The sequence below is a fragment of the Populus alba genome, chromosome 6 (genome assembly GCF_005239225.2).
Source record: "Populus alba chromosome 6, ASM523922v2, whole genome shotgun sequence".
NCBI lineage: Eukaryota > Viridiplantae > Streptophyta > Magnoliopsida > Malpighiales > Salicaceae > Populus > Populus alba.
The window spans coordinates 11,019,135-11,045,996 of record NC_133289.1 but is presented as its reverse complement, the minus strand read 5'-3'; the positions used below and the strand labels follow the sequence as shown (position 1 = coordinate 11,045,996).

General features: G+C 32.2%; 3 protein-coding genes across 3 annotated transcripts; 1 reads left to right on the top strand and 2 right to left on the bottom strand.

Moving 5' to 3' along the window:
- Nucleotides 1-5,625: 5,625 nt before the first annotated feature.
- LOC118048569 (MLO-like protein 3) lies at nucleotides 5,626-11,476 on the bottom strand. The gene is made up of 15 exons (XM_035058338.2): nucleotides 11,278-11,476; nucleotides 11,139-11,196; nucleotides 10,779-11,054; nucleotides 10,580-10,696; nucleotides 10,408-10,468; nucleotides 8,576-8,664; nucleotides 8,384-8,458; nucleotides 8,143-8,237; nucleotides 7,988-8,037; nucleotides 7,837-7,877; nucleotides 7,481-7,654; nucleotides 7,313-7,348; nucleotides 7,105-7,172; nucleotides 6,373-6,433; nucleotides 5,626-6,196 (listed from the first exon to the last, which is right to left on the bottom strand). Exons 3-15 carry the CDS (start codon nucleotides 11,031-11,033, stop codon nucleotides 5,837-5,839), a joined length of 1,482 nt encoding a protein of 493 aa, XP_034914229.1. The 5' UTR covers nucleotides 11,034-11,054; nucleotides 11,139-11,196; nucleotides 11,278-11,476; the 3' UTR covers nucleotides 5,626-5,836.
- A 5,873-nt stretch (nucleotides 11,477-17,349) lies between these two features.
- On the bottom strand, nucleotides 17,350-18,598 carry LOC118048570 (polyubiquitin 3). The gene has a single exon (XM_035058339.2). The coding sequence runs from the start codon at nucleotides 18,343-18,345 to the stop codon at nucleotides 17,425-17,427; it is 921 nt and encodes a 306-aa protein (XP_034914230.1). The 5' UTR covers nucleotides 18,346-18,598; the 3' UTR covers nucleotides 17,350-17,424.
- A 560-nt stretch (nucleotides 18,599-19,158) lies between these two features.
- LOC118048571 (syntaxin-71) lies at nucleotides 19,159-23,877 on the top strand. Its single transcript, XM_035058340.2, has 9 exons — nucleotides 19,159-19,517; nucleotides 19,702-19,827; nucleotides 20,009-20,168; nucleotides 20,383-20,468; nucleotides 20,571-20,639; nucleotides 20,769-20,813; nucleotides 20,904-20,966; nucleotides 21,072-21,148; nucleotides 23,584-23,877. The coding sequence occupies exons 1-9, from the start codon at nucleotides 19,362-19,364 to the stop codon at nucleotides 23,597-23,599; spliced, it is 798 nt and encodes a 265-aa protein (XP_034914231.1). The 5' UTR covers nucleotides 19,159-19,361; the 3' UTR covers nucleotides 23,600-23,877.
- The last annotated feature ends 2,985 nt before the right edge of the window (nucleotides 23,878-26,862 follow it).

The window sequence follows — 26,862 nt, the reverse complement described above, 5'->3', positions numbered from 1 at the left end:
GGCAACAAAATTTCCCTCGTCACAACCAAATTTAACTAACGTTAGACACTGCACCAACAACACCTAGCTAGCCATAACATCACCACGGATCATTAAACAACCCTTTTCCTCCCTCTTTAATCGTCCATTTTCTGGTAAAGTCATCCCTAAAAATCAAAGTAGAATATCCAAAACATACTACCCTCTCTTTTTTTTAGCCATGCCAAGACCCGCAAATGGATCATGTCTAGCCATAAAAAAAAAAGATTTATCTTAGAATTTAGGGACACCAAAGTGATTGTCAAACTTCTTTACAATGTTAAAAGATTCAACAATTCTTATCACATTCCACAACAAGCTACTCCATATCCAACCCAACCAATCTTTTTATTATTATTTTTTTGTTAATGTTCATGCTTATACATTCCAATTTGGCGTTTCTTTATAGAGTTGAGGAACAAACACAAAGCATAATTTGAAAGCTTAATTTTCCTTGAAAGGCTACAATGGACCAAGTCATGGAAAATGAAGGAAGAAACATTTTGGAGAAAAACTACTAGAAGGATATGAAATTTATGATAAGTTAAATAACTAGGCTTACTAGTTTGCTTGAACAAAATCTTTAGATTAGGCCATCTAATGAAGGGTCCTTCAATAAAGAGAATACTTTGAAAGTACACACCCCATCACAACACATTCTCTTAGCTCTTGATGCTTAGTTCCTAAGGCTCCTTATCTTTTTTGGTGCTTCTGACCTACCAATAAGTGAGGTTTGACTCTATTTTAGAAGCTACAGTAAAAGAATTCTTGAACAAGAAGTTTATCGAAGAATCAGATGTTCAGAAACTTATAGCAATTAAAGAGCATTTAAAGGCAGTTGAGGGTATGAATATGTATGATTCTATAAAGGCATTTGAGATGTGTTTGTTATTAGATACAACCATCCTATAAAAGTTTAAGGTGATTAAATTCACAAAGTATACAAGTGTTGAATATCCTAAGACCCACTTGAGGAAATATTATATCAAGATGGTATAAGTAAGTTATAGTGGTGCTACATTGACCTTATATTTGAGTCTAGATGGAATCCAGATCAAGAAGTATATAGATCTAGTTGATGAATATATACACTAGTATAAATTTAACATGGAAGTGGCCCTAAACATGTTTGCCCTTTAAAGTATGAAACAATAAGTGATTAAAAAAAGAATCATCGGGTGGTGAGAAGTAGGGGTGCGAATTCAATCTCCTTTGTTAGAGAAAGAGCTTATGTTTATTTTCATTAACACCTTCAAGTCTCTATACTTTGAATAATTAATCGGTAATTCCTCAACCCATTGAATGAATGTTTTGATTGCAATAAAAAGGAACGAGCATGATGTAAAAGTAGGAAGAATAAAAAAATTCAACAGTAAATATTGACACCAAGTTGAATGACGTATAAGAAAATGGCCCTCAAATTATGAATCTTGCAAAACATAATTTATCAATCATGAATTTGTTGGTTCCAGTTGCCAGCATGGATTGCGAACTTTGGTAAATCCGCTCAGACGTCACACGCTCAATATATTGTAGCCAAAGATCTTCCAGGGATGTGTAGCGATTTGAAATCCCTCCAAACTGCCATGTCCATTCCAGCCTTAGAGACCTCTATCTCTCACGTTTTTTTTTTGTTTTTTTTTTGTGCTTCATACCAAAAATCACACAACCTAGTTGCCGCATGATTTTCCCACACTCCTCATAATATTGTCATGCGTGTTGTCCTAGTCAAATTTGTGTTATGTATAAGTAATTTATTTAAAATAAAAATAATAATTTATTTACAATTATATTAATAATTTATTAAAAATAAGCTAGAAATTAGAAATTAACACTAACCTCAAATTTGTCAAACCATGCATCAATATTCGATATCCATTCAAGATGTCTGGATACCCGACTCCATTAAAATAATAGAATCTCCATCGATGATTTAAATGCCGATGATATTACTTGGGCAACCTCAATGTTTGTGAACCTGAAATAAATTAAATTAATGAAATATTGATTAGTTTTTCATAAATTATGTTATAATTAAAAAAAAAAAATCGAAACAAACTTACATTGAAAGGTCGTCTTTCCAATGTGTCTCGTACTTGTGGGTGAATTGATTCTGCTGTGAAGGCAAACGGCCTTTGCATTGTGGAACCGCGTTAGAAGAAGCAGCATCGTGAGTCGCCACAAGTGCCTCTTCTTGATCAGTACCTCACTGTTAGAAGAACTAGCTGCAACCATATGTAAGTGATGAGTTATTGATTTTGTTCTACGCATCTACACAATTTTATACAAATAATTACATGATTAAATTTGATTATTAAAAAAAAATAGGAAACACCTCCTTTATATTGGAGACTACCCAAAGTTTTCAAACTTGCAAATATTGACAATAGCCACAACCTAAGCAATAGTTGGCATTGATTTAAGGGCAAACTCAATCTACCCTTCCAATCATCCAATTTTTTTAGCAGACTCAAATATTGATAACATCACAATCACAATTTAAGAGCAGACTTAATCTACCCTTCCAAGCATCCAATTTCACATTTATTTTTAATAATTGGCATTAAGTATACTACATTATATTAAAATCAACAATTATGAATACAATATAAATTACAATACATGTGAATAATTTATATACAAAGTAAGTTTAATGTCAAGTTACAAACATAATAAAGACTAAAAGTTAATTTACATGTATTTTTATTTTTAAACTTCATTTACACAACAAAAGATAGACAAAAAGTTTTACACCATAGAGAAAGTTTAAAATACACACATACATCACCATTACCTAAATTAAAAATACTAGCAATAAACTATTGCTCATGTTGTGTCTGTAAAGAACCTATAATTAAGTTTATACATCATACGATTCCAATTCAATAACCACATAATATAACACACAAATTAATCACATATCATCTTTCATTATCCTTGTCATAAAATTAATGGAAATAATTAAACAAATATCATGCAATAATAGAGTAAAACTGAGATAAAATAATTAAATTTATTTCTCTATATTCAATTACTAATTACAAGGTAAATTCAACAATAAAAATTAAAATTAAAAAAGTATTCAATTATTATGGTAATACAAACAATAAAATATATTCAACAAATTAAAAAAAAAACTATAGACTTTAGGAATGAAAAATGCTTACCTTATTAATGTGTTTATTTCAAGACTTTATCTACATTATAAAAATACACCAAAACAAAAATAACAATAACTAAAACAAAGAAAATATGAAAAAATAAAATCATTAAATATATTAGATGGAAATACATACCTTTTAATTTGTTGAAGATAGACCTAGAGATTACAAGCAATAATCAATCTTTTTGAAGCAAATAAGAGAGAAGAAAAAAAGAAAATGAGAGCTGTTAAACCAAGCAGATAAAAAATGAACTAAAGGGGCGATCGTTAGGATTTATAACATAATTTTTCCGACGAAATCCCTGACGGACATTTAAATAATATTAATTTTAGTTATTCTGTCAGTGATGTTTCAAAAATCTGTCGGTAAATTTTGAATTTCGCACCAGAATTTTTAATTACCCTCCATATTTTTCGCAGTTCATTGGTAATTCTGTCAGCAACGGCACGCGGTCAGATATGCATTTAATACCCGCTTTTTGGAATTTGCACCATCTGTTGGTGAATTTGTCAGTAATTATGAACTACCGATAAATGTTGATGGAATGTAATATTTCGGTATGGATGTCGGTGATCATGCACTGTGCAGGAAAGATTATGTTTGTATTGCCTATTTACCTTCTTGCAAAAACTTAAATTACAAACTGCTCGTCGCACAAAATAATAATAACAGTTAACACTTATAAAATAACTATTTCGTGTTACAATATATCATCCATAATATATATTACATTATACAAAAATGCTTTACACTTTTTTTTTATTCTGATAGTTAGTTAGAATTTTCTTCTTCTTAGTTGTCAATTGAATAATCATCAGATCCATCGCAATCTTTAATATGTATATCATCATCATCATCATCTTCATCTATATTTGCTTGTCAACATCAACAAGGCTATCATTGAAAACATGAAAAATTGATTTTTCTTCCAAATCAATCAAAGAAGCAACTTGATATGGTTCAACCAATTTACTAACTTGAAATGCTTCATCTCGCACATTTGTGTCTTCGTTCTCATCTCTAACAACCTCGACATGACCCTTGAATTTCATTTTTAAAACAGATAACCAATCAACTCTTGATCAATCCTTTCTAAAGGAAGGGGTGTATGTGTAATAAACTTATTGACATTGCTTTGTGAAAACAAAGACATTGTTTACATTGTGAAGTCTAGCTTTTGAGTTGATTTCGACCATATCATAGTGAGGATCAACTCTGATTCCTCTGTCAGTGGTGTCGTACCAATAGAATTTGAATAAAAACACTATATTCTGCTCGTTATGATATTGCGGTTCGATAACCTCTTCTAATCTACCATAATAATCAATTTCTAACTCAATACTAATTGATCCCTTAACACAAACACCATTGTTGTATGTCTTTCTTCCATGCCAGTATTCTTCAGTATGAAACACATATCCATTGATAAAATACTCGTTGTAGCACTTAATTTTTCTTTCAAGGCCTAGGCTTAGTGAAGATAATGACTTAGTAGCACTCATTTCCATTTGATAAACCTTGTATATAATATACAACAATAAATAGTAAACAAGAATTTTGTAATGACATATAGTAATTTTGCAAGAGATAATGAGTTTGTTATAGTGCTTACATGTGTTCTGAACCACGTTACAAATTGTTCATCCTGTGATTGAAATATTTAGGATTCGGTCAGTTGTGAGTTATTGGACAGTAAATATCATCGATGTTGTTTGCAAGGTTGTTCCAAATTATATGAGTTTATGATATTACAATATACAAATAGTATATTTTTAACAAAGTTTAATTAGTAGTACATCTACTTACTGAATAAAAGGTCTCAGCTTATCACAATTAAATAACATAATTGTGTGCTTGTCTGAGCTCTATTTCCGACAAATATCTTCCCCTTATGGTATTTTTAGGTGTGGGTCATCCAGGATTGAAGAATATTGACAAGTTCCCATTGGAAGACACTTCACCGTCATTATCATGTTGTGGAACACGATTGATTCTTGTTCTCAAATGAGATTTGAAATAGTACGAGATAAATATTGAAATCTCCTCAATAATATAGGCTTCACATATCGAAACCTCAACATGCGCCTTGTTCTTAACCTTTTTCTTGAGATTAAACAAGTACCTGTATTAAATTAATCAAATATTTTCAATTTAGAAAAATAAAAAAAAATACTTTTATGTATGAATTACATTGCAACTATAATATCTAACCATTCGAATTGGTACATCCGCAGTATTCCATCGTATATACCAACAAAAATTACAGACAGGAATAGTGTCCATCGATAATTATCACCACAATTTACAGAACAAAATTAGTTCGTTGGTAATTTCGTTGTAGAATTTCTAGTAGTGAATCTCTTTTATTATTATTATTATTATTATTATTATTATTATTATTACTAACATAATTACAAGATAATTAGTTAAATTGCATACTAAATGATAAGATAAATTACTACTATATAACATATAATAATAAAAATATTTAATAGTTGGCAATTTGAAGACAATATAACTGTAGTATCTTCAAATAAGCACAACAAGCTAACATGCCAAATAATTCCTCTAAACACTTACAGTCGAATTATTTCTGGGTTAAGACAACCCACACCAGTGTTGATGATCATACATATAAATATGAATTTTCTCCTTCAACATGCATGGTTTTTGAATATGATGATCCATACGACCTTCGTTGTTTGCATAATTTCTAGCATGATTTCCCAGGATGATGCCCAGATTAATGGATGAGCCGGGCTTCGTTTTTCATTATCTTTTGCAGCAATCTGCTGTTCGTTGGATGGCAGAGTGAGTTCATGTAATATTGGTGGTCTCGGCGATCTGATGGGACTGTACATTTTGATGCTCCGATCAGTAGACAAAGCAGAACGCGGTGACCGTAAAGAATATTGATCTTGCTTCTTCCCTCTTTCCCTCGCCTCAGCATGCCGTTCCTTTATAATATGAGCCACTTGCTCTTCTAGTACCTTGCTCTTGAATTGAGACCCCATCTAGCAACATATGTACATGCAAAATCCATCACCATCATCATCATCATCATCATATATATATATGATGAAATTCATTTTAGGGGAAAAGAACAAAAACAAGGGTTCTTAAATAGAGCTAGCAGGATACAAGTTGGTAGAACAAATTTGGAATCCTTAATTATATGGAATTAAGTTACCTGTGTGACAAGTGCATAGAGCGGAAGGGTAATGTAGCTGCATATGACTTGAACTGTGATCCTGAGTTGAGCAAAATGATATTTAGAACTAGTTAATTTTTTATTGTTTTAAAAATATTTTAAAAGGAATTGAATTTTTTTTAATTTTTATTAATATCAAAAATAAATTTAAAAAAAATATAAAAATATGATTTCAATATGTTTCTAAATAAAAAGACTTTAAAAATATCAATCACTGTAATACTAAACAATATTTAGAGTCCTGACAATTAAAGAGACTTGTTTAGTTGATCATCAAAACTTTGAATTATTTCCCCCCCTAAATATTTAGTTAAGAAAATGAAGAGCCCACTGATCCTGAGACTGCCAGGTACTACAAACTGCTTTGGGTTAACCCCCCACTGTCTTAAATGTTCAATTTGTAATGCATGGCACATTGATGTCGGTTGGGATGACTTATGTAAATTAATTTAGATTATTTTTTTTTTACTTTAATTAACAAAAAATCATAAATATATTTGATAAGGAATAGTTTTTTTATTTAAAATTAAAAATTAGTTACAAAGTCAAAAGTCAAAAACTACGTAACTCCTTCTATACTATCCTTAATTATATATATATGTTTGAGCCATTTTTTTTAATCGAATATTTCCAATTTAAATAATTTCTTATAAATTATAAATGAAAATGAAAAATCACTTCTTTTAAATTATGTAAAAAAGAGAATCTTACGCTAACACGACCCTTGTGACAATAAATGCAGTGTTCTCATGGTAACATGATTCGAGCCCAAATTGTATCTGGAAAAAAGATCAAACATAGGAAAATGTCATAGACTTTCTAATAAAAATGCTATGCTCTCTCCCTCAACTAAATTAATAAATTAAATCACAAGAAGGAGAGTTGAAAAAAGATACGAGTGAGAGATTAAAACACTTACTGCAACCCAAATGAAGAAGGCAAACTCAAATGCATTCTACAGGTTGATCAGTAACAAGTATTAGCACCATGCATGTCCGAAAGCATCGATACGAGCTACTTAATTAATTTCTTATTGTATTTCCCTTTTGATCTAGCTAGCTAGTTTATAGAGAGGAGGAATAATTACCACAAACAGAACAAAATGGATAAGAACAAGAACAAATCTTGGTTGACCGAACCAAAAGAGATTATCATTTGGTTGAACAAGAGGGGTTCCTCTGCTCACACAGCTTTTATCATCGATTCGGAAAGCCATTTTTGCAACAATCACCTCAAGTTTGGCTCCCACGACCAGCACAATCTACAATATCAGTGAAGTCGGCTGTTGTAAAACTTGATATATAGAAGAATTACAAGACAAGGATTTCGTTAAACTCGTGTTTTCCCTTTTAGAGCACAGATATGGCTACCGATGATTGCAACATGTACCTTATCCGCTGTGATAAAATCAATAACAATGCTTGAATAAACTTAGTTAATTACCACGAGTGGAACATAGGAAATCCAGTGATATACATTCCAACCTGAACATCCCAGAAAAAAAAAAAAATAGCATGTGAAGAAATATATAATTGCAAAGAAAATGAAGCATAAATAAGGTGAATACAGAAGATGAACGGCAAACCGTATTTACCACGTACGTCCAGCAGCAAGAAAATTGCCACCATAAACCACATTAAAGGACTGCCAAAAAGAGGCATATATAAATACATAGATCTGTATATGTTTAATGAAAAAGAAAAGGAAAACAAGTTAACCATGGGGATAGTTGTTAGCTTGTGAGAATACCTGATGCCAATGACGACCTTGAAATCGTCGTCCAAGGATCGCTGTATGTATTCCTGGAAATTGAAATGGTTGACGTTCCTGGTTGACAAGTGAGCCTTAAAAGTGCACACATCACCATACATCAGTGAGCATGGAGAAGACAGGTTTGATCATCTCATGTATACTTATGATGACACACACACACACCAGTTATATAAGGTTTAATGCAGGAAGATTAATGGAGTATTTGGAAGATCATTACCGAGATAAAACCATGTCTCAAGGTGAGATAATCAACTTTTGCTACCGAATGAAAAAACTGTCTGAAGAAACATATCTGTTCATCCAAATGCAGTCATTAGAGAACTTATAATCCAACTATCTCCAATACTTAACTTCTTCTCATGCCGCCGCCGCCATCATCATCATACGAATAATAAAAAAGTAAACTCACCATCCATAGGAGAGGTGATATGTTTGCCCAAGTCTCTATATGCCGTCTCCCGAATGTTGTTTGTCTTGTAAGTCTAAATCGATTTGGATCTAATCAATAAACAGGACCACTAAATTAATCTCTTGAAGTTTTCAAAACAAATATTTATCTGTTGTGAATTCGAATGGTTGATGCTACATTTTACTCTCTAACAGTGTGCGTATTTATTATTATTATTAGCAGCAGCAGCAGCAGCAGCAGCAATATTTAAAGTTTTAAACATGGTCATCACCATAAAATAAAAACTATTTACCTAAAAAGAAAATCTCTCAAATATTTTAGTTATTGCATAACATGGCCACCATTTATGACCATATTTCATTAACTAGCTGATGCACAATAATACAAGTGGTTTGGGTTTTGAAATTCCGGTTAACTTATTTGAGAATGTTTTACATTGTGATAATTTTTATGGTTATGATTTGAAAAAAAAAATTAAATATTTTTTTTTAGTTATGGTTGGTTCGATAAAATATATATTTAGTTAAAATTATAATTGAAATTAATATTAAATAAAAAAAATATTTTAAGAGTGTTTGGTTAAAACTATGTTTTATAATAATTTTAAAAATTAAATGAATAAAAAATACACGTATTAATTTTATAGTTTTTGAGTTAAAATATTAAGATTGGATTATTAATAGTCTTTGTTTATCTGCTGTGTTTGTGTTTGGGTAGAATTTTCCATCCGGGCTGATAGCAAATGGGGAGTACACTTGTGTTATGGAGAGAAAAAAAAAAAAAAAAAGGATTTTAAAGGGAAAATGAGATAAATTGTGGGGTTTGAAGGAGGGTTTTAGAGAGATAAATATATATTATTGCAGAAAGTGTGAAGAGGGGGCCGGAGTTATGATGGAAGAGGATAAACGGGGTTTTACTAGAATTTCAAAATCAAATTTTTTTAACAAAGATGTGATTTCCAAACAAAAAAGAGAGATGAATAAGTTTTTGGATCTGATGAAAAGAATTTTAAGAGATATGTGTAGCAATGTAAATAGATCTATGAAAAAACAAAATTTAAGAGAGAAAAAAGTTAGGTAAGAGCACTTCTCTTGAAAGTTGAAACTGAGTTTCTGTCTTATTTATTAATGGGTCCTATATTTTAAAAACGCTGATCGACACTTCACCAAACATAATTTTTTCTGTGGTTTTTTCGAAACTCAACCGCTGCGTATAGCGAAACACACTTGCAAACTTGTTGGTGATAATAAATGAAACCAACATCATCATACGGGTGCAGGCTGTGCAGCCATCTTTTCTCTTTTATGTTGACACATCGTATCAATAAATATCATCCAAGTGGCAATTATGCATGCATGGTAGGTCTTTTCGTTTCTTTTCCTCGACGGCTTAAAAAATCCGCGAAGTTTGCACCACAACTTGAAGTCAAGCATGGCCTCAAAAGACTTTCTCAAGTCTACTGATGTACGTGGACTGCAGCTCGTGAAACGAAAGAACTGCCATTGATATGTTCCCAAATCAAGAATCAATAACGTAAGCTAATAGCCTTTCTTTGATCTATTATGATGATCTTGTCCATTTTTCATCTTCCTCAGTCGTTTAAATCTCATGGTGGTGGTGATTCTGATGTATTTAGAGAAGTACATCAGAATCATCATCACCACCATGAGAAAAATTGGTAAGGAAAGAGGGTTTTAGAATGCAGAAGGAGAATAAATTAACTTCTCCCATTTCTAATTTCACTCCACTTCTCATTAGGTATGCATGATATTATCCAAAAAGAAAAAAAAAAAGAAAAAGAAAAGGAGTTCTTATGCATGATGACCACATACCATTTGCAACTTGGTATTCAGTTGTCCGACTTTCTTTCTCCCAAGCTTCCCACCGCCTCATCTATGATAATAATGTCACAAAAACATTAATTTTGTATCGTAACCAAGAAGAACATTAGATTCATTCTAAAAAAACACATTAAACCTGATGTTAAGAGAGCGTTTTAAGTACCTTGGTCCAGCCAAGAGCCATGGTTAGAACACTATAAAAAATTTGCATAACTGCTAGCACAAAAATGAATATGTGAAGCTGATGGATCCCTTTTTCTGATATTAAAGAAACCTTTCCCTGAAATTGTTGATCATAATTAGACTGTATGAATAGAACTAACAAAATACATGAGAAGAAAGAAGAAATTGAAGAGCCATACTTTTGAACAAGGATCATCAGAAATATTTCCACCGTCATCGTCTGCTAACAAGCTCCTATGTCCCCATAAAATATTCTTACCACGCAGACCATTCTCTAAAGACAAACTCCCAACAAAATTACCGGCAACGTTTCCATAATTTTGTACTGCAGCGAGTTTGGATAATTTACGACAAGGAAGCATGGAGTTCGCAAGATGGGCTGGTATGCAGATTTTAGAAATAGGTTTTTGGGTCGCCGCCAGCATCAATGACATGAATTCCTAACAACATCAACTCTGTAAAAAACACCTCCAAATGGTTAGTTAATTAAGTGGATGCACAACATATACAATTAATAAGGAGCTATATATGTTTTACACCTGATTTGAGCTTGTCCGCTGCCTCGCCCAGAGCAGTTCTTCGACTTCTGTTAAGCCACTGTATCACCCTTTTATGTTAGCTAGCTTGATGCATATTTACCTGGGAAAAATAATTAAACTATTGGGAATATGTACTTACGTTTGTGAGGAGATGAAAAATGTGCTCCAGGACAATTGAAACGGATATGAAAACAAAACAAACTGTGGCGAGTGCCCATGTTGGTGTGTGTTCAAGCGAGTGAATTGAAGTATCTTCTGCAGCCATGATCGGTTCTTCAAGATTCTACTTTGTTTTTTTCTACCTTGTTAATATTCTAAGGTTGATGGAGAACACTATAAATTATCAGGAGATTGCCAAGACTTTTGCAGACGCGTATGCCTGATGTCGATACCTCTACAGTAATTTAGTTTTTAATCCCTGCGTTTTTAACGAAGTAATAAGATAGTCCCTCTAATTTGGGAAACAATAAATTTAGTCCCTTTACCGTCATTGACTGTTAAATCTTCAAAATATCAGCTAATTTTTAATAAAAATATCATAACGAGCCTTTGTATACAAAAATCCAATTTTCCACAAATCTAAATTCTCCTACCTTTAAAGTGGAAAAAAGAAGAAGAAATACGTACTATTAACCTCAGTAAAATTGCAGCAAGGGAAAAACAGAAAAACAAATAACAGCTGACCATCTTTCCACGATCATCTTCAATCCTCCAGCTCCAAGGAAATTGGAATCCTTGCTAAAAACAGCCAGCTGAAACTTTCTAAGAAACTTCTTCTTCTACAGTGAGTTCAAGAACAATAATTAACCGAAAACTAAAAAAAAATATAAAACCAACCATAAAGCAAAGCATTATGCTCTTCAGACAAGTTACACTCTCACACTATTCATTATGCTCTTCAGACTTTAAAACTTTTTATTTTATTTTATGTTTTAGAAAAAACAACATAAACAACTTTTTCAATTCAATTGTTTTTGTCCTCCCCAAACACAAAAGATTAAAATTAAAAATAAAAATATAAATATAAATGGCAAGCAGAATTAAAGGTTGAAGGAGAGTCATAAAAATTAATTTATCTTTTATCAAAACAAGGTATATATTGGTGACTCAAACTTAAAATTTATTATTGTTTTGTTTTGGGATGTTTGTTAAAAAATTAATGAGGTTTTACCAATTGTTTTTTGAATTCTTGTTATAGGTGAATTTTTTTTCCTAATCAATTAGATATATTTTATAGGTTTGTTTCTATTATGCTTAATTTTTTTTTTTTATGTTTTGTTTTTAGCAAATCCAACTAAATTACTAATTTTTTCTTACATGTACCTTACTATTTCTAGGTCCAAAAGACAATTAGACACATTTTTCTAGCCAAATTGAGTTCTTTGAAGAGCACATACCCAACTTTAATTTAGTGTAAGTTTTTCTTTTTTAGAAACTAATAATTCTATTTTTATATCAAATTTGCTTTTATATATGAGTTTCTTTTTTTTAATATGTTAATTTTGCTTGTATATGTTAGCGTGGTTTACATGTAAAAATTTAATTTTGGTTCTGATTATTACTTCTGCACATCGTCATTTGTATTCATTTTTAAAACATAAAATAATAAAATTTATGATGTTTTGATTTTAGGTTGAACCATGAACAAAATAAGAAAAATTGATTTTTTTTTTATTTTAGAAAAAAAAATATTGATAACTAACAATTTAGGAAACCAACTTCAATGTGTAATGTTGAAGTTATGGTTGAGCAACTTTAATGTGCTTCAGTTTATGAAGAACTTGCATTGATTAGTGAGTAGCCTCCTCCTAGAATTAACATTGCTAATTTAAGTAGAGATCCAAGCAATCATCCTCAAATTTGAGAATACTAGATTAATCAACAAGATGAAATTCGAAGGGCATCTATGAATTTAGGGCTATATCAACCTTTGATGTCTAAATATCTGCTAACTAATGTAAAACATTCTCGTTGATTTCAGTCTCATTGATTCAACAGTTATCCATGACTTGAATATTCAGTGAAAAATATTGTATTTTGTTTCCCTTGCTATTTATTTCCAAGTAAGCCATTTGAAAAGCTAGGATCAAACACATTTATTATTAAAGGATTCAATTGTTGGAAGAAAGTTATTAATAGGGAATAATATGCTTTTTTTGCTCATATGAAAAAATATATCCAAATTCAGCTTATAGATTTGCTACCAAGTGCTTGAGAATTTTGAAAAAATCAGTTGTCATATTGAGAAGATAGTTAATAGGCAAACTACTCAAGAAATTTTAAATGATCAATTGTGTATTAAAGCTTCAATAGATATTGTTTGTGGACTCGTATTTCAAACATATGCTTTTAAAGGGCGTGATGAACGTTTTTTTTTTTTTAAAAAAAGAGGTAATTTTCTTGAAATGGTGGAACTTTTAACATAATGTTAATTAAGTAGGTGGTTTGCAATGAACTGGAGATAGCAAATGGAGTTCACACTTCAAATCAATTTGTAATTTGATAAAAATATATGGGGTAACTTGCTTGGTTCTTGAAAACATTACTTCAGATGGATTTACTTATTCTCAACATGGTGATGCGGCCTTTTCATTTAAGTTGCTAATGTTATTTGATTTTGCTTTCATCTTAAATATGACAAAGAATGTTATGAGAATTACTAATGTACTTTGCCAAGCCTTACAACAAAAATCTCAAGATATTTTAAATGTTACGCATTAGGTGACTACTTAAGAGATGATGGTTAGAAAACTCTTTTAGAAGAAGTGACATCATTCTGTAAACATTAAGACATTGAAGTTCTTAATATGGATGTTTGTTTTTCTAGTATGAGACAATCTCGCTGTAAAAAAATCAGTAATAATTGAGCATCACTACTAAGTTAATATATTTATATTTATCATTGATCAACAATTGCAAAAGCTAAATAATAGATTTAATGAGCAAGTGATCAAGCTTCTTGAGTTGAGCATAACTTTAGATCATAAAAATAATTATATATTATTTAGTGTTGAAGATATGTACCTACTTATTGACAAGTTCTATCCTGAAGATTTTTTTGATCAAGAAAAAAATCATTTGAGATTTCAATTGCAGTATTATGAGCTTGATGTACTCAGTCATCCAAAGTTAAATAATATATCATCAATTGCTAATTTATGGCAAGGATTGGTTAAAATAGAAAAATCAACAATTTATCCACTCTTTGACAGGGTTGATTCGACTTATTTTAACTCTTCTTGTTTTGACAGCAACTACTGAATGATTTTTTTTTTTAATGATGATGATTATTAACATAAGACTTTGCAATTAAATGGAGGATGATTTTCTTGTCATTTTTTTACATTCATGTATAATAGATTAAAAAAATATTATATCCTGTTATATTAGCTTTGGCTCCCTAACAAGTAATCCTAGCTCTGTTCTTGTATGTATGTTTGTGTCTATATATATATATATATATGCATAATTGTATTATTATTTAAAAATATGTAGATTCGTCGTAAGTCCTCTTTTATATGCAAAATTAATATCTTTAATTAGTATTTTTAAGAACTAATTAAATTAAAAAAAATCAAAAAAATAATTTTTAAATAAATAAATAAATTTACCAAAATTAAATAGTGAGTTTATTATTGTTTATCTACCAAACTAATAATCATGTCTACAAATATGGAGGGTTTTGTTATATCTACAAAACTTTTGATCAGTCTCTCTAACTTTATGATATTTCAAAAGTGTTTTATATTATAATTTATGTATAGCTTATCTATATAATAGATGGAGTCTAACGGTTATTTTTAAAAAATATTTTTTAATTTAATAAGAATGTTAATATTTTTTAATTATTTTAGTATTCTCGTTACAATTTTATTGGATATTTAGCATTAACAATATCTCTTACATATTTTTTTAATCAGAACAACTTTAATTATTAATAAATAATGTTGTGTTTGTTTTTTTGGTCAAAGCTCAATTATATTTTCTCCCTTCTTAAACTAACTTTCTCTCTCTATCACAGCACGCAATGGAAATGGACAGGAAAAAAACCGCGTGCCTCAATAATCTTTCTTTCGACGTAAAATAATTGACTTGAGAAATAAACAGGATTTTCTCTTCCTTTTTTTTTTTTTTTTTGGATCAGACAATGGAGATTTTCCGTGAAGTTTCACCTCTTAATTTCTCCTATACCCGCGTGGTGCGTGGAAATTAATGATTTTATAGACGGTCAATGCAGCACAAAGAAACGTCGCCGTCCCTTGACAAGCTTGTAAAGAATGTATGGCTTTGCGAGAACCATCAATTTCCATTCATAATCATATGATGGGTGTATTGGTTGCTTTCATCATTTATTATAATTTCCGGTCAGTAATGGAAAGAAAGCAAAGTATCTATATATCTGACCTTAAATCGTAGCATCCAAAGAAAATTTATACGAGTCGGACTTGAATCATCGTTCATAGATAAAAATGGGTATTTACAAATCAGGTTTTTCTATATTTATTTTTTAAGAAATATGACATTGTTAGATTAAATTATAACCCAATATAAAAAACTTGGAAATTTTTTAATAAAATTTTAATTCAATCCAATATTCAAATAAAAAATTATACTTGTTAGTATAAAATTATGTATTAGTAAAATAAGTCCAAAGAAATATTTGATAGAATTTCAGCTCTATCTCATATTCAAATAAAAATTTATGCTTGTTATTATAAAATTATGTATTAATAAAGTAAGTTCAAATTGTCTCTTAATTTTCTTGAATGATAAGGAAACCTTATAAAAAAAATCACAAAAAAAAAAAAGAAATACAAGTTGCTAACATGGAAATCTTTCCTAAAATAATCCTAATTTCTACCAGTTATTTTTTCCTTGTTGAATAAAAAATCTACAAATCATAATAAAATAAATAGCAAACCTCATGCAATAACTTTTAACCAAATTTTAAAGATGTTATGAATTACTAATTCTATTATATATTGATAAAAATCTTGAGATGTTTAATTTTTATCCTAACTAGAGTAGTAACAAAAATCTATTTATAGCTTTAAATATGGTCTAAACAGTACATAAAAATTTAATCTACCAACTTTATAACTTATTAACTTAAATATCCATAATCAACCAAATTAATTTATTTTAGATCTTTCTAGTTTCAAATTTTATAATAGGTTTAAATAGTATCTCTAATAAATTATTTGGTGATTCTCTCTCATTCACATCACATGTGTTTTTGTTCTTTGTTAACTTTAGTCATTATTATCTTTGTTTTTTCATATGATCTTGCTATAGTTTCAGTATTACAAAATTATATAGCAATTATGTCCATATTATGAAATCAGATGGGTTCAACCATGAGGTCAACAATCTTCAAGGAGTGACTTGCCAAGGCACTAAGAAACTGGCACACCACCGCAAGAAAACACATAAAACAGAACCGACACCCGAGCACTATAACACCAGCGACGAGTGCGCACCAGGCATCCCAACGCATGCCATGTCCCCCGTTCATTTACTGCCTAACTACAGAGGCGAGCCCGATGGCTTACAAGCATCACCAAGAAAGCCCTGTGTTGAAAATGGCGGCCGGGAGACAGACAGCCCCAGTATTCCAAGTTCTCACGAGAACAGAAAACATGTTGTAGAAAAAGAGGACAGGGATGCTCTTGAACCGACCACCACTCCCCCTCCTTCAATTCATCAGGCCAACATTTTTTGAGCGTGACATTGACATGGAAGATTTCTCCTCTGATAAACAACAGAGAATGAAAGATTTTGAGTTTGGGCATTATTGTGTTGATTTGGTTATGCAATTCCTAATTTTTGTATTTTTCCTTGTAGTTGTGAGCAGTGAACCTTCGTTAGGTAAAAATGCAAGATCGATTCCAAGTCACCTTCCCCGGTACAGGTGTAGGCAAAGAAGATCAAACTCGGAATATTATGAATCCTGAAACAGAGCATGCCGCTAACAAAAGCAGAGCAGAGAAACACTGGACTCCACATCATGTCCACTTGGATCTTAAAGCATTCAGCCAGATTCAAGAAGCAATGGGTTGCTAGTTAATTGTTGAACGGCAATTTAAGATGCAGGACCCTTTCACATGTTATTCTGATCCTATGCTAAATAGAATTAATCGGTGCTTCGAATTTATATAATTAAAAGGTATTGAGATATATATAATTTAACAGGACGAATTTCAGAGTATAATTTCGAACAAAATATTAATAATTTTTATTGATAAAAAAGAAAAGAAGAGATATAACCACCAAATTTAAGTTCCGCTTAGAAACCACCACCTCGAAGACGGAGCACGAGATGGAGAGTAGACTCCTTCTGAATATTGTAATCCGCAAGAGTCCTCCCATCCTCTAATTGCTTCCCAGCAAAGATAAGCCTCTGCTGGTCCGGTGGAATACCTTCCTTATCCTGAATCTTGGCTTTCACGTTGTCTATCGTATCAGAGCTCTCAACTTCAAGAGTGATGGTCTTCCCGGTGAGAGTCTTGACAAAGATCTGCATCCCGCCTCTCAAACGCAGTACCAGATGCAGAGTAGACTCCTTTTGAATGTTATAATCTGCAAGAGTCCTCCCATCTTCCAACTGCTTCCCTGCAAAGATGAGCCTCTGCTGATCCGGGGGAATCCCTTCCTTGTCCTGAATCTTGGCTTTAACGTTATCAATTGTATCAGAGCTTTCAACCTCAAGCGTGATTGTCTTTCCAGTTAAAGTCTTAACGAAGATTTGCATCCCACCGCGAAGCCTGAGGACAAGGTGAAGGGTGGACTCCTTTTGGATATTATAATCCGCAAGGGTCCTACCATCCTCTAATTGTTTCCCAGCAAAAATTAGCCTCTGTTGATCCGGAGGGATACCTTCTTTGTCTTGAATCTTGGCCTTTACGTTGTCAATAGTATCGGAACCCTCGACTTCAAGAGTTATGGTTTTGCCGGTTAGGGTTTTGACGAAGATTTGCATACCGCCGCGAAGCCTCAGAACAAGGTGGAGTGTGGATTCCTTTTGGATGTTGTAATCGGCAAGGGTACGGCCGTCCTCGAGTTGTTTGCCAGCGAAAATCAGGCGTTGCTGATCAGGAGGGATACCTTCTTTGTCTTGGATTTTGGCTTTGACGTTGTCGATTGTATCAGAACTCTCGACTTCAAGAGTTATGGTTTTGCCTGTCAGGGTTTTCACGAAGATCTGCATGCTTGCAGGGATTTAAGAAAATATCTGAGATTTTGATAGAACAAAAGAAAAGCAGGCTTCAGATCGAATGAATGTGTGCTAGGATCGCTGATGATGGGAAAGATCAAGGGTGCGGTGCTCTGTCTTTATAAGAGGAGGTAGCCGCCTTAATGCCTTCATGGAATGGAGTCGAATGCTTCGGAAGTAAGGCAAGATGGGTCGGTCGAATGCTCCGAGGTCTTTCTACACCACGCAAGAACATTCTAGCGAATAAAACGAAGGAAAACGAAAAGGAAGAAAGAGAAGACAATTTCTCAAAGTTACCGCGTTTTTTTTTTTTTTTTGCTAAAGAAAAGAAACTGTTAACAGCCTTTTATATATATATATATATATATATATTTTAAAGGATATAATTGAACTGGTTATAGTATTTTACTTGATTTTCCACTCATGTAATGTCGCGGGCAATGTTTAAAACTAATTTTTATTTAATTTTGCTATAATTAAAATAAATATCCACAAAAGTTTATAGGATTGAAATTATGAAGGAAAAAATATATTTCTTCAATCGAAGTTTATATTTTTTTCTGAAATTTTTATTTTTTATTTAAAATGTTGTTTTTAATAAAAACTTAAAGTAATTAAACCTAGATGGTCGAGCGGTTAAAAGTTAAAACCACAAAGGACTTACCGCCACGTTCCCCTCCTTTTTACCTTTTCTTTGGTTTAAAAAATAAGAAGAAGAAAACCGCAAGCATGTTAGTCCCCGATTTTGAAGCTTCTGTTTAAATTAGTCCCCAATTTACAAAATATCTTATTATTACCACCAGTGAGAAGGAAATTGATGATGATGTTCCTTCGGGTGGAGATTTCAAAGAAAGCTGAAACTGGGAAACCGCTTCGTGCTAAATTATTATCCAAAGCCTCAAATTCAAACGATTCAACTCAAAATTCTTCTCTTCTCTCTTCCATTCGTTCAAACCTCCCCCAACATTCAGTAATTTGAAACAGCAGCTAATAATTAATAATAATAATAAATGAGCGTGATTGACATTTTAACTCGCGTAGACGCGATCTGCAACAAATACGACAAATACGACGTCGAGAAGCAAAAAGATCTCAATGTCTCCGGCGACGACGCTTTCGCTCGCCTCTACGCCGCCGTCGATGCTGACATTGAAGCCGCTCTTCAGGTCTCTTAGATCTCTTTGAAATTAAATGGATTTGTTTCATGTTTCAAAATTTGTGTCTGCTTGTTGATTTAGACTCCTGTTAAGTCCGTTTATAGACTTGGAGTGTTAGTTTTTGTTGATTGGAAGGTCAGTTAGCTGTATTTCTGCTTGCATTATTGAATTTGGTGTGATTTGATCTATAAAGAAAGCAGAGCTTGCGTCCAAGGAGAAAAGTAAGGCCTCTGCTGTTGCTATAAACGCAGAGCTTCGTCGAACTAAAGCTAGATTGCTTGAGGAAGTCCCTAAGTTGCAGAGATTAGCAATAAAGAAGGTTAGTTTTCTTTGACTCTTTAAGTAATTTTTGACTGATTTGGTAGAGAAATTAGCTACAGAAAGTGAAATCACTCCGTAATATACTTGGATTTCTCTTTGATCTTCACGATTTTCTATCATGAATTGGTATTAGGGTCCAGAGTATAGAATTGACAGCATCAGGGTCGCTGTATTGACAGGTTAAAGGGCTCTCTACAGAAGAACTTGCTGCACGAAATGATTTGGTCCTTGCATTGCCAGATAGGATTCAAGCTATACCAGATGGAAGTTCAGCTGCACTCAAACAAACTGGAGGTTGGGGGACTTCGGCTCCCCGAACCGAAATCAAATTTGATTCAGGTGATTTGTCCACTGGTGTTGAAATCGTGTTGAACTGTTGATATTGCTTCTTTTTTCTCTCTCATGATTCTTAAGATTGCTATGAGTGGGGAAGTTTTGAATCGTTTGTAGCTTATTTCTATATTTAGGAAGTGATGTTTGATTTTTCTCCTTGTTAGCTCATGGTTCATGGATAATTAGTGTATTCTAATTATGTATTTCCTTTGGGTAATAGATGGGCAGTTTGATAATGAATACTTTCAAGAAAGTGAGACATCTAGTCAATTCAGGCAGGAGTATGAAATGCGTAAAATGAAGCAGGCAAGACTGATAAAGTGGCACTCTGTTTGTCTTTCATCCTGTAATTGAAGCAAGCTATTGGGTCCATGGTTTCCCTTGTTATTAACTTTCACATTCCTCCAGGATCAAGGTTTGAGTATGATTTCAGAAGGTTTGGACACTCTGAAGAATATGGCTCATGACATGAATGAGGTACTTATCATGTGCTGGAAAATATGTTTGAAATGTGGGATGTGTAAGAAAAGCTGTTTGTATGTTACTATTGGCAGATATGTAATTGACCATGGCATTTAAATTCAGTGTGTTATGTGATATGTGCAGGAGTTGGACAGGCAAGTTCCTTTGATGGATGAAATTGACACTAAGGTGAGAAGCATTGCTGTATCCTTCTAACTTTCAGTGCCACTCATATGGAATTTAGAGTTGATATGAAGTGCTCTCTATGCTTCCTTACAGGTTGACAAGGCAGCTGCTGACCTTAAGAATACCAATGTTAGACTTAAAGACACTGTTAACCAGGTGATTGAACTTTCAACTTTACAAAGTTTAAACTTTTATTCTTTTCAGATGCATCCAGATTTAGGCTTCTTTCTGAATCTGACACAAGTTTCCATTCTATTCCAGTTGAGATCTAGTCGGAATTTCTGTATTGATATTGTTTTGTTGATCATAATCCTCGGAATAGCTGCCTACTTGTACAAGTAAGTTCCTACTTCTTTCATAAGTAGCTACATGTCTATCATCATTTATATGCAATCAAGTGTTATGCTGCCATTTTCGGCAAGTCCCCATTATGTTTGGGTGAGCTTTCTTTGTTTTCTAATTCCACCATGAGTGTTGAGCATAATGGGGTTTTCCTCCATTCCTTGTAGAGAGTTAGATCAAGCTCTTTTGTAGGATTCCTTTGACAATATAACTCATCGAAGCAATAATTAAATCAGGATTAGTTATTATAAGTGAGCAATCTTGTCTCATTGAGTACTTTATTCCATTGTGAATTGATACCGTGAGAATCCTTTTGCTGGTAGTTCACATAGTATAGCTAGGATGAACTAACTTTAAAAGCAACATTATACCGGGAAATTTCTCAAAATGGGGGCCAAGGAAGAAGAGTGAAATTTTTTAATTTCACAAGCAAACTTAATTTGACTCCGCTTTACCACACACTTGGGGAGCTACATGAAGTTGCTTCATTTAATTCTGTTGTGGGTGCTCTTTTTGGAATCTGTTGTCACTAGATCAATTTTTATTACTTCAGCTCATGTCATTTTAAGTTGATGTCTTCCTTACCACTGTATTCATAGGTTTATGTTTCATATGGCTACACCATCGCAGACCTCATCCTTAATAGCTGCCATCTTCATCTTCACCCGATGGACTCATTTTTTGACTAATCCTTTCTTGTGTGTACAAACATCTGGTTTAACATCTTCATCTTAGCTGTGTTTATGAGCATGTTATTTCTTCACCTTCAACCCTCACTATTTTGTAGAAGTGAAATAAACAAGAGGAATCCACTGACTAAATAAGAGCACGTAAGAAATCCACCTCAAACGTACATGGAAATCTACCTTTGGTATCAACTCAAGTTCTCATTTTCCATAAAAAGTAGCTGTCCAAATAAAAAATGCATTTTAATGGGCACACCAAAACTCTAGTTTTATACAAAATATACATGCAATAGGAAAGAAACAAAACAAAATCTTTAGTGAAACTTGAAATATAGATATAATAATGAATTGAACTTCCTAATGTCAATTCAGTTGGTCCTCCACCAGAAGCTTTCTAATTTAATACTACTTTCTTTATGTGAGTTCTGTTGATCCTACTTCTTTTCCTTTTCTTTTTTGAGGTGTGCATTCTGTTTATCTTGTCTGTATTCTACCTATATTATTGTTTATAGTTGTGGAGGCTCTAGTATCTTCAGTTGTTTAGTTATACACCTTTGAGTTTTAAGGTTCAACTCCTTGGAGGTTTGCACTGGAGACAATTTGATGTACAGGTTGTTAAAATTATGATTACCCATTGAATTCTATTGGTTTTCGTGCTTGTATTTCCAAATCTTTTGAGTGCGTTTTGTTCATCTTACCTATCTTCAAGGTTGATAGTTGTGGAGGCTCTAATACCATTAGTTCTTGAGTTATAAGTCTATTAAATGAAAGTATTGGATTTGCGATAAAGAACTGACAAAAAAGGGTATGTTCAAGAATCAGATCAACATATTCTTGAGAATTTGTGAGATAACTGCCTTCTTGAGGGGGCTTTGCCACTTGGCACAGACGATTCCATGTATATTTTTGTCAAAAATACAATTACCTTGCCATTGAACTCTAAACTTTTAAAGAACACATTGTATTTCAAATGCTTAATTTGGTTTTCGTTGTTCTACTGCATGCAAAATCTACAAAGTTGTGACTGGGTCATCTAGCATCTTGTTCTACTGTCCATGCAAAATCTATACAGTTGTTGACTAGGGTCATCCGGCATCTTGAATGCTAAGTAACAAATTTGAAGTGTGAACTGTAGAAAGGAGATGGACCAACATTTACTTATTTTAATATCCAAACGTTTTGTATGCCTTTATATGATGAAAACTGGAATTTGGTGTCGAATGAAAAATAAGCCTGAAGAGTGGAATTTGTTTGTCTGGACTTCAGCGTTGGTTTATGACTACTCGGTTGAAATTGCATTCTCTCAAATTTTAATATTTGTTTTTGTTATTTTATTTTTTTTTTTTTTTATGTTTTCAGATTGTTATGAAGTACTGATTTTAAAAATAATTTTAAAAAATATATATATATTATCTTGCTACATTTCTAAACAAAAAATATTTTGAACCACCACAACCGTTACTACAATTTCAAACAAATCCAATGTTGGGCCGTCAAGCTATTGATTTACCTAGAAAACCTAGGATAGAATTTGTGGTTGGTTCTTCTAACCCAAGGCAATTTTTTTTGGGAAGGACTTGCTAAATTACCGGTGGTCTCCTCCCCCTTAATTTTCCCGCAAAAGTGAGATGACCGATCATATTCTTGTATCTCCCTGAAACTTACAGTGATGAATCAGCCGATGCTCTTATTTTTGTTGTTTTTTCAATTGGGAAGATTCTCTGACAAAGCTTCTTCCTTTGCAGTGTGCTGAAGAAGTGAAGAACATGAAAAATCTACCCTAATCTATTTCCATGGTGTGTTAGTGTTGGCTTTTTCTGGTATAATTTTGTATTTTGAGGACTTCATATGGTGCTGGCTTTTGCATTTGATTTGTTTCTCATGCTGGGAGTAACTTCTCACTCATGGAAATGGATGTTTGTCGTTCATGTATCTTGCAATGGGCAGTCAATTGTTTGGGTCCATAGAAAAATGGCATACTAAGATAGAACCCAAGTACATATAAATCGAATATTACAAGTTTTTTTTTATATTTTTAATTAAGATATGCAACATCTTGTTTACCTTTAGTAAATCAAGTTAAAAAATAAATGAACAATAAACTGAAAAAGAATTATTAATGCTAAATAAATATTAAAATGGAAAGTTTATTTTTCAAAAGACATTTTATTTATTTTATCTTTGAAATTATTTTTTCCAAGAATAAATGAATTTTATTTTTATAAATACATCATATAAATACAATTTATTTATATAAAACATAAAAGGAAAAAATTTAAAGATAAATTACAAAAACTTCTTAGAAAGATTATGAATTTAAAACACAAATAAAAAAACTATTGAAAAAAAAAACAAAAGATTTTTTAAAAAACAATATGAGAGATGGTGCTATTAAAATTTCCAAAACAAAAGGCCCAAGCGATGAGGCCCTGCTAGGCTAGAGCGCCAGCAACTCAAAAGCTTAAATGCGCCTAGGCTGCACTTTCTTTAATGGAGCATCATCTGCTCATGCTTTTTTTACTCGAATAATAGGTCGTCTGCTTTAACACATGACTTGTCATCCTCTGCAATATTTCTCAATCACTTATATAGATGACAAATCATGTCTCAAGTTTTGAAATTCCAAAATCCTATCATTTCAACTTGTTTTAACTATACAACACAAATACAAATATAATTTCTTTGAAGCATTGTAGAGTTAAAGAATTTAAAAAATAAAAACTATTTAAAAAAGATAAACTAAACAATTAAAAAAAAAAATAAGAGAGGGAGTATGAAGTAAAATTTAAATAAAGAAATTTATGCAAAGTAGAAAAACATAAATAAAAAGGAGGGAGGGTATTAAATTAAAAAAAAAAACAAAAAAAAAAGAGGTGGTGTTGTTGGCATAGGCTAATTTTATTCAAAAAAATTTCGGTTTATCGGTTCATGTATATTTTTTCTCTTGTTCTATTAAATGTAATCAATATATTTGAGGTCTTAATTAAAAAAATATATGATATTTAAAAATGCATTTACAATATTAAAATATTCTTTTATTATATTCAAAATTAACCTAAAATTATACTTGTGGCGTAGGAGTGCGTAGCTAAGATATTTGCGAGGTTTGGGATGGCTAAAATATTGATTGATGTGTGTTTTCATTGTTTGATTTATATGTATAGGATAAAATAAGTTGGAAACAAACTAAGTTTGTAGAGAACAAAAGAGTGGTGATAAAATTAGGGTGGGATTTTGAGGATGCAAAAGTTTATTTTTTATTATATTTTTATCTAATAAACATTTTTATAAACCAATTTTTCAACTTAAATCATTTTAAAATTAAAACAAAAATCTTTCTCAATCTTGATCTCTTTTTTCTAGCATGTCAAAAATAAAAAATACCTTAATGAAACTTCTCTTATTAAATAAAAATAATTAAAACTAAGATGTTTCTTTTTTGTTACTAGAATATGACCAACAAATAACTTTATCTCTTTTTCCCTATTATTTTAGCAAATTCCACTCTCTTTTCTCTCAAACTCATGATTGAGAAATGAACAAAATAAACTTTTTGATCAAATAATTTTTTGCATGAATTTCATATTGGTCATGCAGGTTTCTCATGTTTTATGTTTTAGTCCTTTTTTATTGAATTTTATTGTTCTTTTATATATTTTAAACCATAACTCATTAAATTAGCTATAAATAAATGCAATCGGAGAAAGAAAAGCTTAAGAATGAAAATGAAAAAAAAAAGAAAAAAAAAAAACATTGTTACTGTTCACATAACCATATCACCTCTAGTCTTTTAGTGTATTTAGTAGTAATTTATACAAGCTATCCACTAGGAATGACTCACCATATTTGCTAAGATCCTTATACTATACAAATCACCGTACCTAGCTATCTGAATGTATAAATAGCCACCGTGATATTTACAAATATAAACTCTTGATACTTGTATCTGTCCCTGTTGCCTTCCAATAACCTGAAGCTGCTGCCCTGTTAGGGCGGGCTCCATTGGGGTACTTCCTATCCCTTGGTGTAAAGAAATACCATTCATCCACGCCAAACAAAGCTTTCTCTATTTTGAAAGAAAAGGTGTCTGTCAGTGGGCAATTGCTATACAAAAGATGCATGTAAGAAAAATAGAAACAATAGAAAGGCAATATATACAGACTTGGTAGCTCCCATGGGTTATACTTGTAGAGATCTATCTCAGCAATAATAGATGCAGGAAGTGGACTTGAACTGACTCTGTTCTTCAAATAGTGCACTATGAGCTCCTCATCAGATGGATGGAATCTAAATCCTGGAGGAAGTTGAATGCCTGAGCTGGCTTTGGCCTCCATGTTAAAGATGCTTTGTTTCTTGGTGATAGAACAACCTAGGGCGAAAGAATCAATATTGAGGCCAGCGATATAAACGATAAAAAATGGTTTGAAGGTTGGGGAGCAACACTGTGCTAAGTTTATATAGGGCGATGCTCATGCATGAAGGCGTATAGACATGAATTGTGTTTATAAAACAATAATTAAGCTTTGATTATTGCTTGGTTCTGCTGATTCAGAGAAAGGAGAGTAGAAGGCAACGCTTTTGTCTTATCTTTTGATTTTGAGGTTTTCTTAATTTTGAGGACAATATTGTTGTATTTTAAATGTCCTTTTCTTTTGATTTTCATATACAAGGCGAGTCCTTTTCAGGAGGAGCAACATCAATGGAAATTGAGCATCACAGAGGATTTGATTCGATAATAACTACAGAAAAAGATGATAAAATATCCGCTATGGATGCTGTTCTTGGTTCTTTGGATCCTTCCATGCGTTTTCCCATCCCCTATCTGAGAAAAGCTCCGAGATTTGTACAGAATATACAAGTGTTGAGGAACATAACAAGGCCAACCTGATAGCTTAGGGATTCGGCTGCTTCTTGTTTTCTTCTCGGGGGATCTCTTCATAACCAGTTTGTCAGAAATTCCTGACTCATCGTGGATGTCAATTCCTAACACCGAATTCTTGGAAGTTCACTCTTTAGACTTCAAC

What these genes read in the sequence shown, in the direction of transcription:
- LOC118048569 (XM_035058338.2), bottom strand. Translation starts at nt 11,033, where the DNA reads ATGTCATTGATGCTGGCGGCGACCCAAAAACCTATTTCTAAAATCTGC. An exon ending in TCCATTTTGTTCTGTTTGTG is followed by an intron (nt 7,349 to 7,480) that starts GTAATTATTCCT and finishes ATCAACCTGTAG; the next exon opens with AATGCATTTGAGTTTGCCTT. An exon ending in TCTATGCACTTGTCACACAG is followed by an intron (nt 6,197 to 6,372) that starts GTAACTTAATTC and finishes ATATGTTGCTAG; the next exon opens with ATGGGGTCTCAATTCAAGAG.
- LOC118048571 (XM_035058340.2), top strand. Translation starts at nt 19,362, where the DNA reads ATGAGCGTGATTGACATTTTAACTCGCGTAGACGCGATCTGCAACAAA. An exon ending in AAATGCGTAAAATGAAGCAG is followed by an intron (nt 20,469 to 20,570) that starts GCAAGACTGATA and finishes ACATTCCTCCAG; the next exon opens with GATCAAGGTTTGAGTATGAT. An exon ending in TTAAAGACACTGTTAACCAG is followed by an intron (nt 20,967 to 21,071) that starts GTGATTGAACTT and finishes ATTCTATTCCAG; the next exon opens with TTGAGATCTAGTCGGAATTT.
- LOC118048570 (XM_035058339.2), bottom strand. Translation starts at nt 18,345, where the DNA reads ATGCAGATCTTCGTGAAAACCCTGACAGGCAAAACCATAACTCTTGAA.